Consider the following 16,385-nt stretch of genomic DNA (forward strand, 5'->3'; position numbering starts at 1 on the left):
GACACAGGAACCTGTAGAAAGACAGTACAGGGCTTCCTTACAGACACAGGAACCTGTAGAAAGACAGTACAGGGCTTCCTTACAGACACAGGAACCTGTAGAAAGACAGTACAGGGCTTCCTTACAGACACAGGAACCTGTAGAAAGACAGTACAGGGCTTCCTTACAGACACAGGAACCTGTAGAAAGACAGTACAGGGCTTCCTTACAGACACAGGAACCTGTAGAAAGACAGTACAGGGCTTCCTTACAGACACAGGAACCTGTAGAAAGACAGTACAGGGCTTCCTTACAGACACAGGAACCTGTAGAAAGACAGTACAGGGCTTCCTTACAGACACAGGAACCTGTAGAAAGACAGTACAGGGCTTCCTTACATACCCTGACTAGCACCCTCACCATGTACACTATAAATGTATCCAATCAACTGCTCTCTACTCTCTCCCCAAGTCACGGAATGCACAGCAACAATACCCAGGATCTGTTCTTAGACATCTTAAAAATATTCTGTACACCAGTTGAAGAATTTCAAATCATGAAAAGCTACGTCTAGCAACAGTATCCTAACCTATCGTCTACAAGTAACGTTAGTAAAGGCTATGAATGAATACAAGTATTGTATTTTAATTCATCTTGTTGCCTAGCAACACCAAACAATTTCTGTATGTAGTTTTTACAGTTGTTTTTAGCTTCTGAAACCTGCCTACATAATGGTAATTGTACAAATGACGTATGTGATATTTTACATCAATCTCATTGACTTTTAATTTCTACATTGTATATGTACTATGAAGGAAAATGCGTTTCAATTATGGGAATATTTTAATCGCCTTATGCTTTAATAAATGATAAGTCTTTCACTTCTAACTTATACAACTGGCAACATCACACTGTAGACAAACGGAATCTTTTAGAAACAGGGAAAGTGAACAAATTAATTGAATTAATAGCATTGTGACTGGGCTCATTATGTTGGAACAGCAGAGATTTGTATTATAACACCGTGGTTTCATAAGAACAGTTTTATGGCCTCTTTATGTATATATGAAATGCCAGGGGAACTGGAAATGTGTTTGCGAACATGAACTCTTATGTAAGAGGCCATAAAACTGTTGTTATCAAATGATGAATGTAATACAAGTCTCTGTACTTCCAACATACTGTGCCAAGTGTTATTAATCTAATCCAGTTGTTTACTTTTGTAACATGTTCTGTTCATCCATGGTCTGATGTCAGCAGTTGTATTTGTTTGTAGTCACTGCCCTGACTGTCTATCGGTTGGCTGTGATGATGGTGGTGGTGGTGGCAGTGGCAGTGGTGGTGGTGGTGGTGGTGGCTGTGGTGGTAGTGGCGGCAGTGGTGGTGGCAGCAGTGGTGGTGGCGGTGGTGACTGTGGTGGTGGTGGCGGTAGTGGTGGTGGTGGTGGCAGCGGCAGTGGTGGTGGTGGTGGTGGTGGTGGTGGTGGTGGTGGTGGTGGGAAAGCATGTTACTACAGAACGTATTTGCTTGACTGCCACCATACTAATATTATTACAGCATAACAAAAGTACATTATATATTGACTACTTTCCCTAATGAACTATGAAGGGAGTGCATGATGTTTTTTTTCAAGGGGAGCAACTAGGTCTACTTATACTTTAGTATATGGATGCAGTCAGAGTCATCGATTGTACCATCAAGTACAAGCCAGGGCAGGGACAGCGTGATAATACAGTTATTCTACACACAATCACAAGCTACTTACATATTGGGCGCATACCTATGTTTTTATATATGAATGTGTCTGTCTCTGTCTGTCTGTCTGTCTGTCTGACTGGCTGGCTGGCTGGCTTGCTGGCTGGCTGGCTGAGCCCCTCTTCTTCAAGTTCAATGGGTCATAATCTCAATCAGTAAAAAGTTATATACATGTATAATATAGAAATAAGACTCCCTATAATAACTACAGCTAAAATACAGTATAGATGTGTAATGAATGGAAGTGAAATTTCACCAGACCATCCCTTGCATAGTATAATCCATCTGAGGAAGGAATCTGGACAAATATCGAAAAATGCCAAAACATTCATATGACAAAGTAACGATGTACAGTACATTGTAATGACTTATTTGTTTTTGATGTTGAACTTGAAGGACAGTGTACATGTAACTTCCTGTTTTGCCCCAACACCTTTCAATGCCAGTCACGACTTTTCAAATTATGATGGAGAATTACATACTTGTAAACGTAAGTTACAATGTACAAGGAAGGTCATTAACCTTTATACAAATTTGTTATGAATGATTTCACTGGCCATGTTTACATGAATTTCTTATTTTATGCCTTGTCACACTAGTCTATTCATACTGAATCTTAGTATAGATTCTGTAGGACTCATTTTTTGTATATGACACGTACCAGCATATATACAGAACAAGTTTAGTTGAAGCAGCTTATCTCTTTGGACAAACGTCCTGTATTCAAATTAGTATGAAAAATACAGCGTGTACTGTACCCCTAATTTAAGTTTTTGCATTTCATGGATGTTACATATATGCCTGCAAACGTTGATTCTCTCTCTACAAATAGGAAACATCCTCTTCATGTACAAGATCGATCGATAGTAGTGGAGTTTTCCATGTTACTGTCAGCAGTTATTTGACACAAAGAAACACTTGTGTTATGGTAATACAGCCAATCTAATTTAACATACCACTAAGGGACAAACAGTTCCTTAATTAATTGTTCACCTTTCCTTTTCTATGTGATGACAAACAAGAAATCCAAGTTTTTATAATTTTGACCAATGAAAAAAATGTTGCCACTCTTTAGTTTAGATGACACACTGGGGCCACCATACTATTATACAACATGTAACTACAATGTACTAAGTAAGTGATTTCTGAATTATCTAACAATTGATGTTGAACTGTTAAACACGTGACATAGCCAGACATATCAAGTACTGTAATCCTGGAAATTTCTCTATAAAGATTTATTTTCGCTAATTTCGCTGGAAAACAAAAAAACGCAAAAAATAAGTCGTGACTATAATGCCTTCTTGCAATGTACTCGTCTGGTAATTAATGAAAATTTAGTCTTTGAAAACTAGCTGAAGACTGTAAAATCGCAAAATTTTGTAGTATTGAAAATTCTAGGTTTACAGTATCTACAAGGAAGTATAGATTCCATGCTACGTGTCATGACTACAAAAAAAAAGTCATTTTCTTAATAAATGTCATTGAAATGTGTGTAGGCACAAATGGTCCAAAATGATTTGCTCACAAGTCCATTTACGTACTGATGATGTCATCTGAAATGAACACTACTCATTTGCATATGTATGATGTCATCTGAAATGAACACTGCAACTAAATGAAACCAATCACTCGGCTATACATAAATCGTGGGATAGAGAGATGGCACATTTATCTTACAATATTTAATCCTAAGCACACAGATGAAATAGCATTTGCTTATATAACATCATCATCACTAGATTCACTGGTTGCTATAGAAACCTGGCAAGTCTGGGCAATGCAGATCCTTGAGGAGGAGACTGATTGATCAGATAAAAGGTCAATGCCCTCTCCATGAGGTGTACAAGGCATTTTACAGTCTTCATCCTCCATGATATCTGATCTCTCTTTTTGTCTGAAATTTTTTTTTTTTCAATTTCAAGGAATTTAATGTCTAATGAAATCTGAAGTACATTATAGCTTCTGTTACCTACTTCATTCAGATTTCATGATGTTATCCCCAGGCCCTCTCAGAATAATGGGTTACATGCTTCAAGTTTTCTAGAAATGTTAGCCTTCAACATCTAACAATATATTCTTTTGTGGTACAGAATTTCAAAAAGTCATTCTATCTTGGACAGCATACTGTACAATTCCATTGCTTTAGTGATTGACAGGCCTTCATGTCAAAGTATTTAGATGAATCTTTGCTATGGCAGAGCAGCTAAAACAGTACAGGTATAGAAAAGTATATTTCAAGCAAAAAATGTATTAGCCCTTGTCAAATGAGGCAATATTCAGAACAAGACCCACAGTGTTGTATAAAATGCTTATTTTTCAAGGAGTGCAATTTCTAAACAGACTCATCCAAAATGTTACATATGCTGGCTTGTCAAGGCCTAGGCATTCTGTATGACTTTTCCCAGGTCAGTGAATAGCTAGGCATTCTGTATGACTTTTCCCAGGTCAGTGAATAGCTAGGCATTCTGTATGACTTTCCCCAGGTCAGTGAATCAGAAAAAAAAAATGAAGGGTCTGACCATTTTTCCAGGAAGAACTGATTCAATCTCTTGAAAATGAATGTTTAGTGTATTCTCAGAAGAAAAAAAACCCATTTTATTGATTGCATGATCCATATTTAATTCTACTACTGTTGAATTGTATCACATTCATATATCTAAGCTCTGCCGGACAACTTTTTCCAAACCGAAGATTTTCTCCCAAATTGAAATTGGTCTTTATGACGTACAGTCTATGTCACATCTATATATACATTATCACATTTATTAGAATGCCAGAAGACTTTTGATATGAATTTTAAGTAATGATAATTCTTACAAACAAATGAAATCAACAGTGGTAAAACTGCGAAGACAAGATTTATATTTAAATACTAAAACTCACAGCATACATAATTTACTGAGAGTACACACCCATCAACTGGGATGAGGAGATAGAAATACTCAGTCTTGTAGCACACGATGCACTCCTGTTGTCATATGACAAATCTACATCACTGAATCGTATAAAAAAACAGCTGAGCTGAAGAAGGCTGTGTGGTTCAGCCAAAATATTAGTAACACTCTGAGTTCAGAGATAATACATGTACAAAGTATGTCTCCAGAGCAAGGGATGGAAGAATGTGTAGGGTCTTTGCATACATATACTGGTATATTAGTATTTATTTGTTATTAACTATTATTACTCTAGTTGATATATTTACTAGTTTGTTTTAGCACCAAACAATTATTGCAGAAAATCCAATGAAGAAATGTAGTTTTCTTAACGGGATGCAATAAAGATTGTATTCTATTCTATTCTATTCTATTCTATTCTATTCTATTCTATTCTATTCTATTCTATTCTATTCTATTCTATTCTTTTCTATTCTATAGTACATGAGAGGATATTTTAGGGAAGTCTGTCATAATACAAATATTATTTTTATGTTTTGAGTAGACAGAAATTGACAAGTGATGGTTGAATATATAGATCTTCATAAAATTAAGGTTGCATATATTTCTGTGCGTGGGGAGGGGCTGGTAGTTCCATGAATTGAGGTGTAAGTACTCGTTTAATTGCAATTATAATGTTTGTCGGGGAGGGAAGGGTGACCATGTGTGTAGACGTATGTGTATGATGGTTCATGGCTATGTGAATGTGTACATATGTGAATGTATGTAGGGACAGAGAGAGTTAAGATAGAGTTTACAAGAAATGAGTTTGGGGTATGGGTGCTGGGGAGTATGCAGAGATGTAGATAAGGGCTGTTAGCTGGCAAAGACAACTGGCTATTCAACACAATATTGCCAGCTACCTTTTTGGGGAAATCACTCCAAATTTGTTTCAGTATATTTACATCAATGGACAGATTCGTGGGGCTCATTCGTAGATATTACCACCAACTTTTCATGGTTTGATCGGCTACTTTTAAAAGTTAGCTACATCCCTGAGTATGAGCACTAAGGACCATCATTGCAACTTCTCTAGTAATACGTGACTAAAATCCCCACTAGTATACTTATTTCTAAGCAACTGTCACATGGGAAGGGTGTCTGCTTGTGTTCAAGTTTGGCATGCCAATGAATCCACGACACAGGTTACCATCGGTGACTTCTTTAATTTTAGCCTGTCTACGTCTATGGCCCTGATCTATGTCTATGATATCTCTTGCAGTGTAGGCATGAGCTATCTCTGACACAGATCAGTGATGTAGTCAGGCTAATTTAATTTCATTCATTTTGTGTATTTGGTTTTCTTCCAATACCACTGTATGAAAGTGTGTCACAAATGAAAAGCTGCACAATCGCAGTTAATGGCATGATTATCTGTTATTGCTAAGAATTTCTCAAATTTCATATATTTGCCTTTTGAGGAAATAAATAAACGATATAATATAAGTATTACATAAAAAGGGAACTATTTCTACTACTTACTCTGCATTTGGGACAACGTTGTGCATTGTTTTGTCCATAACTTTTCTCTCTTGCCCATGCCTTCAGGAGTTTATCACCTCGTTTATATTCGCGACATGATATGCCTTCATGCCAGGGTGCGTGACATGGAAAACACCACACCAGAAAACATTCCGGACACGACACTTTTGCTTCCTGCATGTTCATCCTTGTCTTAGCGAAAATCTCCTTATCAAGTGAAAACAAGTGACTACAGCGAGGACACGTCTTCATGTGTGGTTCTTTGTTGGCTTCGATAAGAAATCGGTGAAACTTCTCTCGTGTGGTGCCATCTAAATGGAAAATTATCTCGTCTCGACTGACAAATGCATGGCACTGTGGGTTGGGGCACGGAACTTTGACGATTTTTTGATTGACTTGAACACTAAAATATTCTTGCAAACAACTATCACAGACCGGCATTGTACAACATGTTCGTAAGTGTAAATCGGAGACAACGAGGCATATTTGGCACTCTGTTTCAGCTGGTTTACCGATCTCAAAGAGCGGAAGTTTCGGAGGGTCGGGTTCGAGAGCCGGATACATAATTGGCAAATTGTCCATTTCGACATACATGTCGTAGTCTATATCAAGCCCGGGAAATGGCACAGGTCTATCAAAAAAGTCGTCGAGATCAGAAAATGTATCATAGTCAAATTCTGATTGTATATCGCTTCCCGAGTCCGAGCTTCGAGTTTTTCTCCGAGGTAAGAATTTGTCACTTTTCGGAATACCTGCCGAGTTTGATGCCTCTAGACTACCTGGCGACTGGGGATCGGGAGGGATGGGACTTTTTGACCCGCTTTCGTCACTGTCATGATCACTGACTTCGTAAATGTCATTTGAGGGGTCGCTTAAATCGCCATCTTGATCACTAGCAAACAAGTCCGTATCAATTTTCAATAAAAACGCCTCAATTTTAGATTCAGTCTGTTCCTCATCTTGTTCACTGGATATCGACGCAACACTCTCCGTATTTTCTTCATTCGCCATCTTGTCCTTCGCTGACTTCAAGTCGCTCTCACTTACCGTCGATTTGCTCGACCCCAATGCAACCACAATTTACTCAGCGCCTGTTGAAATTGTTCACGTAAACCCTAACACGAAGTGGCGTACGTCCACATCCACGTAAATCACCTAATCTGATGTGAACAGATCGCTCGCTGTCGATACGGTCACTTTTTGTTTATATGCCATGCTAATTTCGACCCATGACGTCATTTTCACACCAAAAGTAAATCTAAAACCACATTTGATTGGTTAGTTTTCACGTAGCGCCCTCCACGACAATGAATATTTTAATTTTCTTTTCATGCAAAACACCGGTACGAAGGTGTTACGCCAAAACAACACATGTGTCTATGTGTCACATGGTGGTTGGCAACGGTGAAGTGTTACGAAATATTGGGAAGTGCTTCATTGAATATTATTCATTCATAGCACGATATCACACGAGGTCTTTCTCCTCCCGGGTCCCGCTCTCGAAGTAGCTTTTAATATTGATTTCTTTCATTATTGACCCTTTTTTTCGATACCGTACCGAAGAATGAATGAATGAATTGATGACAACTCGGTTTCCGTGTTTGCTTTGAGTGAGTGTTTTGATTATGCGGGGGGGGGGGGGGGGGGGGGGGGGTTAACTATGAGAATATCTGCTTTGTGTAATAATTATTCACAAAAGCTTGGGAAATTATTTTCATTCATAAAGGTTGTCGTGGTAACTATTACTAGGTTTTCAGGCTAGCGGTTTTTATTTTAAAAAATTATTAGTAATATACTATTCTAAGCTTTTCGAATTGGTAAATATTCTAGGAAAATGGTGATAAACCCTTAGAAAATACGGTGACGCAAAGGTCACGTGTACCACGTGCGTTCTGCTAGGGAGAAGTGACCGAAGTACACAAAATTTTAATGATTATTTACAATAACATTAATATTCATAGCTCGACAATATTTAGATCAGTATTCTATTAAACAGACGTCGACGTTGATTTTCCGTCAGTGTTAATACGGAGTGGAAACAAAAATTATAGAAGACCAGATGGGAAGAGCGCCCTCTACACTTTAACGTTAGTATTGTCACTGACAGCTCTTTTTGGATCCATGGAAACCTGTTCGTAGTAGTTATCTGTTATCTGTTGTTGTTGTTGTTGTTGTTGTTGTTGTTGTTGTTGTTGTTGTTGTTGTTGGGTTTATGAGTTTTTTTTGCTGTTGTTGATCAGTTGATATTATGATGATGATGATGATGATGATGATGATGATGATGATGATGATGATGATGATGATGATGATATGACGACGACGACACAAGACACTCCATAAATTATAACTACGCACATGAACTCTTACCCCGCATGTTGGCTGAGACATTTATTATACAGAAAATGACTTGCCCTTTAAATACGACGGATTATTTATTTATTTATTTATTTATTTAGAGAGAGAGAGAGAGAGAGAGAGAGAGAGAGAGAGGGGGGGGGGGAATCAAGCCGCACATAAACATGATTCGGCACATTTTCTCTCTCTGTTTCCCTTTCTTTCCAAAAGCTACTTCTGAACAGCACTCCTAGTGGTCAAAGTCGATAATCTTTTGTCTTTTTGATAGCCGGCATATGTCATATCGAACGCAAATGATACCGAGTCTGTAAATCTCCGCTGAAGACTTATTTTCGCTTACTTAGCAAGAAAACTAAAACTAAAAAACAAGTAGTGACTAAAATGTCTGCTTGTAGATGGAGACAATGTACTATTCTGGTAATTAGTAAAAAAAATATATATATATTGTTTCACTGACAATTGTTTCAAATGTAGGAGGGACAGGGATGAATCAAGCACTATACACCAGTTATAACTGTCAGTAAAGCTTGGAGCAACTTTTATTTCATTTACCATTCATAATTTTCCAATACATAAAAAATAGGGCTCACAAAAAAACATTTTTTTCCAAAAACTGACAATCTAATCACAATATAACCTGACTTGTTTACATAATCATATCTATCACCACAGACAAAGTAAGACCTTCTTACTGGTCTGTGCTATCACCTACATCACAGGTTTACGTCAGAGGTTCAACTCCTTAACTTATCACGAAATTTTCATGAGTTTTATCCCCCTGTAGTTCTAGCCTCCATAGTATGTTGGATGGTTGAACCTGGCATGCAAGCCTGTGTGGAGAGAACACTTGTCAGGTTACCTAGCCACGCTTCTATGGAGGCAGCATGATTTCATGAACAACCATCATTCTTTGTTCTCATTGGCTGAATGTGGTCACATGACAGCTGGCCTCTGGTGTACATGTATATCAAAAGCCCGGAATCAAAAGTAACTCAAGTAAATTGCAAAGGTCAAACACATACATTTTTTTCCATCGACATTAAATCCTAGATTATGTTTTTTCTTCTTCCATTTTTGTACATTTCACATGATTTTTGAGTGTTTATTTCAACTAATCAGTAGAGTTCAGGACAAAGGTGAGTACATTTATTCTTTACATTCCATGTATAAACTGACTCTAAAATATGGAGATGCGTGGTAATGAGTTGGTATTGCATGTAACATTGCACTAAACTAGCACATAGCACCATTTATTTATAATGACATCATTACATCATAACTACTTTCATCTCACAACAAACAAAAATAATCGTTCATTGTAATCACAGACAAAGCAGAAAATGTCTGTGTGGTAATATATACGTTTATAATATATAAGTTTCATTTCTTTCACTTTGTCAAATATTTCAATCCAAGGTTCCCACATTAGTGTCATCTTATCAGTGAAGTCATACAGATTACATAGGATTATTCTTTTGTTCTGGAACAACTTTTACTATACACGTCTGTGTGACAACTTAATTATAATAATTATTCAACACTGGTCTTTAAACATACTGATGACACATTGCAAGATCTTATGAGTAACACTGAAGTAAAGCACTTTCTCTATGTGCTACACTAGTTTATATCATTCATATCAAGTGTAAAAGTATACTGTTTCAATTGGTTTATTTACAAGCCTAGCATATGACCTTTCTAATGTGGTCAATTAGTAAATGAAACAGTATACTTTTACACTTGATGTGAATGCTATAAACGATTGTGGTACGTACAGAAAATGTTTTACTTTGGTGGTATGGGTTGTAAAACACTACTAGCTGCAACTGGGACATTTGTGAAAAAGTTTTGTTGGGTACAAAAACATAATTATAATATCGTATAAAGTGAACAGTATTGCATGACTTGTGGGTCAACACACTTTTTTTGTAGCTGTATACACAATAAATCAAATCAAATGAAACACACTGTCGTCTCATCGCACCATACTTTCTCACATCTTGACTACACAACATTCCCACGACAGACTTTACTTTTGCAGTCTTACAAAACAAGTAATCGATTCTAACCATTCTCCTTGCCTACTGTCAAAATATATTTCTTCTATTTTCATTTTTTTCTTCATTTTTTTGTGTCTTTATATCAAAAAAAAAGTAACCCGAAATTCACAAACTATGTTATTCTATAAATTTTCAAAGTAAGTTTTCATTTTTTTTTTTTGAACTGAAAAGTGAGTTATGATGAAAAAAATCAAAAGGAACACGTATCAAAAATGTTAATATATTCCTGAAAGTTAAAGAAATTGACATCTTCGGTCACATTAAATTTAACAATATACTTTCAAATTAAAGTTAATCTTTCAAGAACATGCAAAAAGGCATTAAAAAGTTTTCTTTGGGTTTCGTACAAACTTAAGTTTTTCTAATATCTAATAACTTTGTACGAACAGTAAGTATGATAGAGAAATAATCAATATGGGAATGAAAATCTAAGTCCAAGGTCCATTTTCAGGAGGGAGGGAGGGGTGGGGGTGGGGGTGGGGGGTAGGAGAGGGTACAGTATGCCTTTATTACTATGCCAAAATAAAATGGATATCGCATACTAACAAAGTCTTCACTATAATCCATAGACCCGCCACCAACCTGAAAGAAGCTGAACAGAGTTTTACAGCTGCACTGAAAAGTAATATTAAATGAAACTAGTTCACTGAAATATGTGGGGTACAATCTGAGGAAAATTACCCCCCCCCCCTCCCCCCCACCCAAATAAGTAGACAATTCCTTGTTCGTGGATGACTCCTAAATATGGAATATATTGTATTAAGAAAAAATGTGAATATGCATCTAAAAACAGACAAGAAATTTATTTCCTTTCCTTTTCTTTGTTTTGTAATAATTTTCTGTAAAGCACAGACACACTATCACTTTTCAAAAAAAAAACATTACAATTCCTGATTGTAAAGAAAATATCTTTTTTTTTCATATCCTGATCAAAATTATTGTTGAGTTTCAACTTGACAAATCACTACGTTAAGTAACTACAAGAAAGGTAAGTCATTTAAAAAAAAAATCGTAAATGCTTCCCCCCCCCCTCCCCCCTGGAAAAGATGAGGTCAAAAGAGATTTGCTCCTAAACTACAATGTTAAGTTATTGTTTTTGCAGTATTTTCTACTTCTAGCCCTACATATCTAATATAAAGTTAATCCAGTTGCAAAATTCAAGGTTTCAAAATAAAATCATCATTCTCAAATGTTATTGTTGCTGTTTTTGAGTTTTGAAGACATAACACACTAGAGTTTCAATAACTTTTCTAGAGTTTTCCCATTCAAATTATGCTGAGATGTTTATATATGTGTAAATATACCAGATCCTAAAACTTAACAAAATTAGGGTTTTTTTCTTTGTTTTTTTTCCCTCAAATGCAATGTGCCATATTCTGGTTGTCAGAGAGATAAAAAAGATTTCATGGTTTGGCCACTAGGGGTGCTGTTCACCTGTTGTTTTGAGGCTGAAATGAGGGTCAGAATAGTTAAGTAGCAGTGTACAGACAGCAGATATGAAGTTACAACACATTTTTGTGTTCACTGTACTGGTTTATTAGTGACTACCAGTACTGGAAACATGCCTAACCACAACATAATGCTCGTTTAAGAACACAGAGTTCTTTTACACATATTTTCTTCATGGTTTCATGCATTCATTGGCCATAACCAGAATTCTAGCAAAACTGTGTCAAACCTGGGGCGCCCTCTTGCGATCCTTACACGTGAAATGATCAGAACTTTAGTAACCAGAATATGGAGTTTGCATTTCTACTACTATAAAACCTTCTGCCTTGATCTTTTTTTTCAAATCTCTTACGAAAAATAATTTCAAGACTTTTTCTTTTATGAGTGAAAATAATTTCATTTTGAGCTTAAACAAAATTTATAACAAATCATACACCTGAAAAATAGAGTTGCCATAAAAAAAGAGTGAGTGAAAAAAAGTGAAAAAGGTCTGAAAACATTATTTTTTTTGTTCTTTTATATTTTAAGCTGAAAATTCATTTATGCCATCACCGTGACATCACTTAAAATTATTAAACTCACTAAATTGCGGTACATAAAATGTAATTTTCAAAGGCATAAGGCCTAACCTACCCTCCCCTATTGTAACTTAATGTAGTATGTTCCTATTGTTTTCCTGAATAGGTTGATTGATTTGACAGAAATTTTAGGGAAGGTGGGTTATAGTTAAGCTTAAAGGCTGCCATATTAAAGTGGAACAAGCTGAGTTTATGACCCTTTTACTCAAGTGACAACACTTACATAAAATATCAATTTTAGTATACCATATGGTAATGTTAATATTGATGCATTTCCTTCTCGGACAGTGCAGTTGTCTTCTGCCATTGTTAGACCAGTGAATTGCATTCTGGGAATATTCTTGACATTTTTTATGCATATAATAAATTACATCATAGGATCGTTATAAGTTATATCTTAACACCAGGTTTGAGTTTAGTTGATTGTAAGTGACGGTTAAGTATGCTTCAGGAAGTACAATGCTGTGAGTACCTTTCAAATATGCAGCAATAATTATTCCAAAAAATACTGAAAAACTCAGCTTGTACCCCTTTAAAGTCAATTATGAATATTTTAAATTGGTGTAAGCGTAGTTTTTTGTCTAGCCGTAAGATCTGGATGCCACATGTCAACTATAAGAATAAGTCTATATGTATCTGCATTCTGCCATACTTCATGTTCAAATGAATCATCCAGAATTATTATTTTGCCTTCTTCCCAGGTTCTGAAAATAAAAAGACATCCAAATCATTATACTGCAGTACTTGTTTGTATATTGTACAAGTGTGTGTGTGTGTGTGTGTGTGTGTGTGTGTGTGTGTGTGTGTGTGTGTATATGTGTGTGTGTGTGTGTGTGTGTGTGTGTGTGTGTGTGTGTGTGTGTGTGTGTGTGTGTGTGTGTGTGTGTGTGTGTGTGTACATGCATATGTATGGCAGGGTTTGGGGCTCTTAGTACACAGTGGTTGAGAAATAATATATTTTGTTCTTTAAATTCTTTGTATATGTGTGTGTGTGGGTGGGGGGGGGTGTGTGTGTGGGTGTGTGTGTGTGTGTGTGTGGGGGGGGGGGGGGTTATCAGATTTAATAAGTCTCATAAAGACATACACAGTAATGCCAGACAATGTCCTTTCAGTTAATCTACTGTAGTAACCATGGCAACTTACTTGGTATCATTCTGCACACGTATCCTGACATTATCTGGTATTTTCAGACCCAGATGCATTCTAAGTCTACAATTGGTAGGTCCACAATGGGGCCAGACATGAGTACCAGGATGCATGATAGAAAACTTCACCTGTAGTGAAATCAAATCAAGACGTTAGTTAGACTGATAATGAGATAGCTATATATGAGCCTAAAAGTGAGGCAGGTTTATATTGAGAATTTTTTTTTTGGCAGATTTTTTGGCTGTTCTTTGACTCCCTATGCTTTGAAGAAGTGTGGCTCCATAGAACAGAGTACTCCACAACACGAGCTCGATCGTCGTTACATAACACTGGGTAGAATAATAATATTTGTAGAACTATACTATCCTGGCTTCCAGAGGTTATAACACACAACCATTTTGTAGCATTGCGTTTTCAGTCTGTCATGTCAACGATCCTCATCAGAATGAACAAATTCCATAGTTAGAGCAGACTGCTACATGTTGGCTGATCATACCGCCACCTAGTGGTCAGCTGTAACTATTGAATTTGTCATTCTGATAAGGATCATCAACTAAAACAGATCGAAAGCTCAATGGTGAAAACTTTGAAGGGCTTGCTTCTTATAATTTCTGAATGACTCGTTAGTTATCATTTTACAAATCTAATACACAATATTGCATTATGATATGTGAGCTCCACAGTGGCATACTTGGAGTGAGTGCACAAGTACTTGTCAAGTATAAGAATATCTCATTCTGATGAGGATCATCAACCAAGACAGATCATACCGCCACCTAGTGGTCAGCTGTAACTATGGAATTTGTCATTCTCATGAGGATCATCAACCAAGACAGATCATGCCGCCACCTAGTGGTCAGCTGTAACTATGGAATTTGTCATCCTGATGAGGATCGTCAACCAAGACAAATCGAAAGCTCAATGCTAAAGACCTCTGAAATGCTTGTGCATTATAACCTGTGGACAATCCATAACACCAAAGTAAAGTGATTTCTGTATGTATCTCAATTGTTTAGAGCATCCATATTGTGTAAAGGTATACTGTTTCATTTGTCAATTGACCACATTAGAAAGGCCACATGCTAGTCTTGTAAATAAACCAATAGGGAACTTGCAATCCAAACTGAGCATGCTCAGATGCAAAGGGCTATGGGATTATCTGTGGTTATCATAATACCGAATCTGGAGCTACCAATAAAATAAACCTCCCACAATGGTCAGGGCAACTATGAATTGATCATTTGTGGTTACAAACAACATTATTGTTTACAATACTATTTGATTAATATTTATTATCACATTTCCCATGATGCAACATTCAACATGGCGGGTTTGCAAGTTCCCTACTGAAACAGTATACTTTTAACTTTATATGAATGCTATAAATGGGTGTAGCACATACAGAAAGTGCTCTACTTCAGTGTTACTCGTTGTAAATCATTTAATCTACCAAGCTGATGAACATTTTGGGTCAACTTTTATCTTACCTGTCCTCTTTTACATCCCATGGCATCAGGTATTGTATCAATAATCTCACATGTTTTGGGTGTCCTCTTACAATTCTCTGCTAATTTTCTTCCTAGAAACAGCAAAAAAAAGGAAGACTTTTAAAACTCAAAAGCTCGAATTAGATTCATCAGATTATAATCACAGACATAGACATGACTTTAATTAAATTCACTCTCTGCCAGGTCAAAATTATTTTTCTGGTCGATAGACTCCTAGACCTCGGGTCTGTGGGAATGAGTTCAAATTGAAAGATTATTGAGCTATGCAACACTAAAGGTTTCAATAATGATTACAATTTACATAGTAAAGAGTTATGATGGGCATCCTTATTTGGTATTTGGCCTTGATATTTGGTGTAGCTATATGCATTAGAAGGCTAATCCATTTTTGGTATAAAACAGGAGATACAAATCCCCTTTCCAACCTTGATATTTGGAATAGCCCTATTGATTTGTATTAGAGGGTCATTCCATTCTACCATACCTGGGGGGGGGGGGGGGTATTCAAATCAGTATATTTTACCTTGTTGATAAAGTGTAAACTGTTTCCATTCTCCTGTCTCCCGTAGATTTTCATCCTCTGAGACAAATGTACTTGTTTTTGTATCAATCAATGCCAAACCTTCATCACGTATGGCTTCCCAGTTGTCTTCTAGTTTCTATGGTTACAGAACACAAAATAAAACATATAAAAATGATATAGCATAATTCAATGTGCTTCTGGTACAATATTATATGATTCATTGTTGTAGTAACATCCTAATATAACCACACTGACAGTACCTATCCCCTTCATTGTCTATACAGTAAAACATATTTTCAACTATAAATAAATCATTATTCAAGAAATGATAAGTTTTACCTTTGTGTGTATTGAAAATCTAGCTTCATCAGATGTCCACCATGGTTTAGATCTCAAATAATCAATGTTGTAAAGGGATCGCTGCCACATGGACTTAAAATGACCTCTTTTAGCTGCTCTATCATACACACTATAAGCCTGTTGAGTGAGAAATGGGAGTGATTATCATTTTATGCACACTTGAAAAAAAACATTGCAGGTGGACTACGCTGCAGTATAGCGCCCTCTCTCGCCTACGGTCAGGGTTCGAACCCCATTCAGGGTTTGATTAAATT

At 36.5% G+C, this 16,385-nt stretch overlaps 2 protein-coding genes across 2 annotated transcripts in view; both read right to left on the bottom strand.

The window, feature by feature from the left end:
* LOC144444689 (E3 ubiquitin-protein ligase RNF217-like) overlaps window positions 1-7,368 on the bottom strand; it is a 38,254-nt gene extending 30,886 nt beyond the window's left edge. The window contains exon 1 of the mRNA XM_078134202.1: window positions 6,153-7,368. Within this exon, the coding sequence (XP_077990328.1) occupies window positions 6,153-7,163 (1,011 nt within the window). The 5' untranslated portion in view covers window positions 7,164-7,368. The remainder of the gene's footprint in view (window positions 1-6,152) is intronic.
* Window positions 7,369-9,045: 1,677 nt separating this feature from the next.
* Window positions 9,046-16,385, bottom strand: part of LOC144444592 (uncharacterized) — a 31,793-nt gene continuing 24,453 nt past the window's right edge. Inside the window, exons 7-11 of the mRNA XM_078134073.1 lie at window positions 16,111-16,248; window positions 15,772-15,907; window positions 15,228-15,319; window positions 13,738-13,868; window positions 9,046-13,298 (exon numbers count right to left, since the gene is read on the bottom strand). Coding sequence (XP_077990199.1) covers window positions 13,148-13,298; window positions 13,738-13,868; window positions 15,228-15,319; window positions 15,772-15,907; window positions 16,111-16,248 — 648 coding nt within the window. The 3' untranslated portion in view covers window positions 9,046-13,147. The remainder of the gene's footprint in view (window positions 13,299-13,737; window positions 13,869-15,227; window positions 15,320-15,771; window positions 15,908-16,110; window positions 16,249-16,385) is intronic.

The sequence above is a fragment of the Glandiceps talaboti genome, chromosome 13 (genome assembly GCF_964340395.1).
Source record: "Glandiceps talaboti chromosome 13, keGlaTala1.1, whole genome shotgun sequence".
Taxonomy (NCBI): Eukaryota; Metazoa; Hemichordata; class Enteropneusta; family Spengelidae; genus Glandiceps; species Glandiceps talaboti.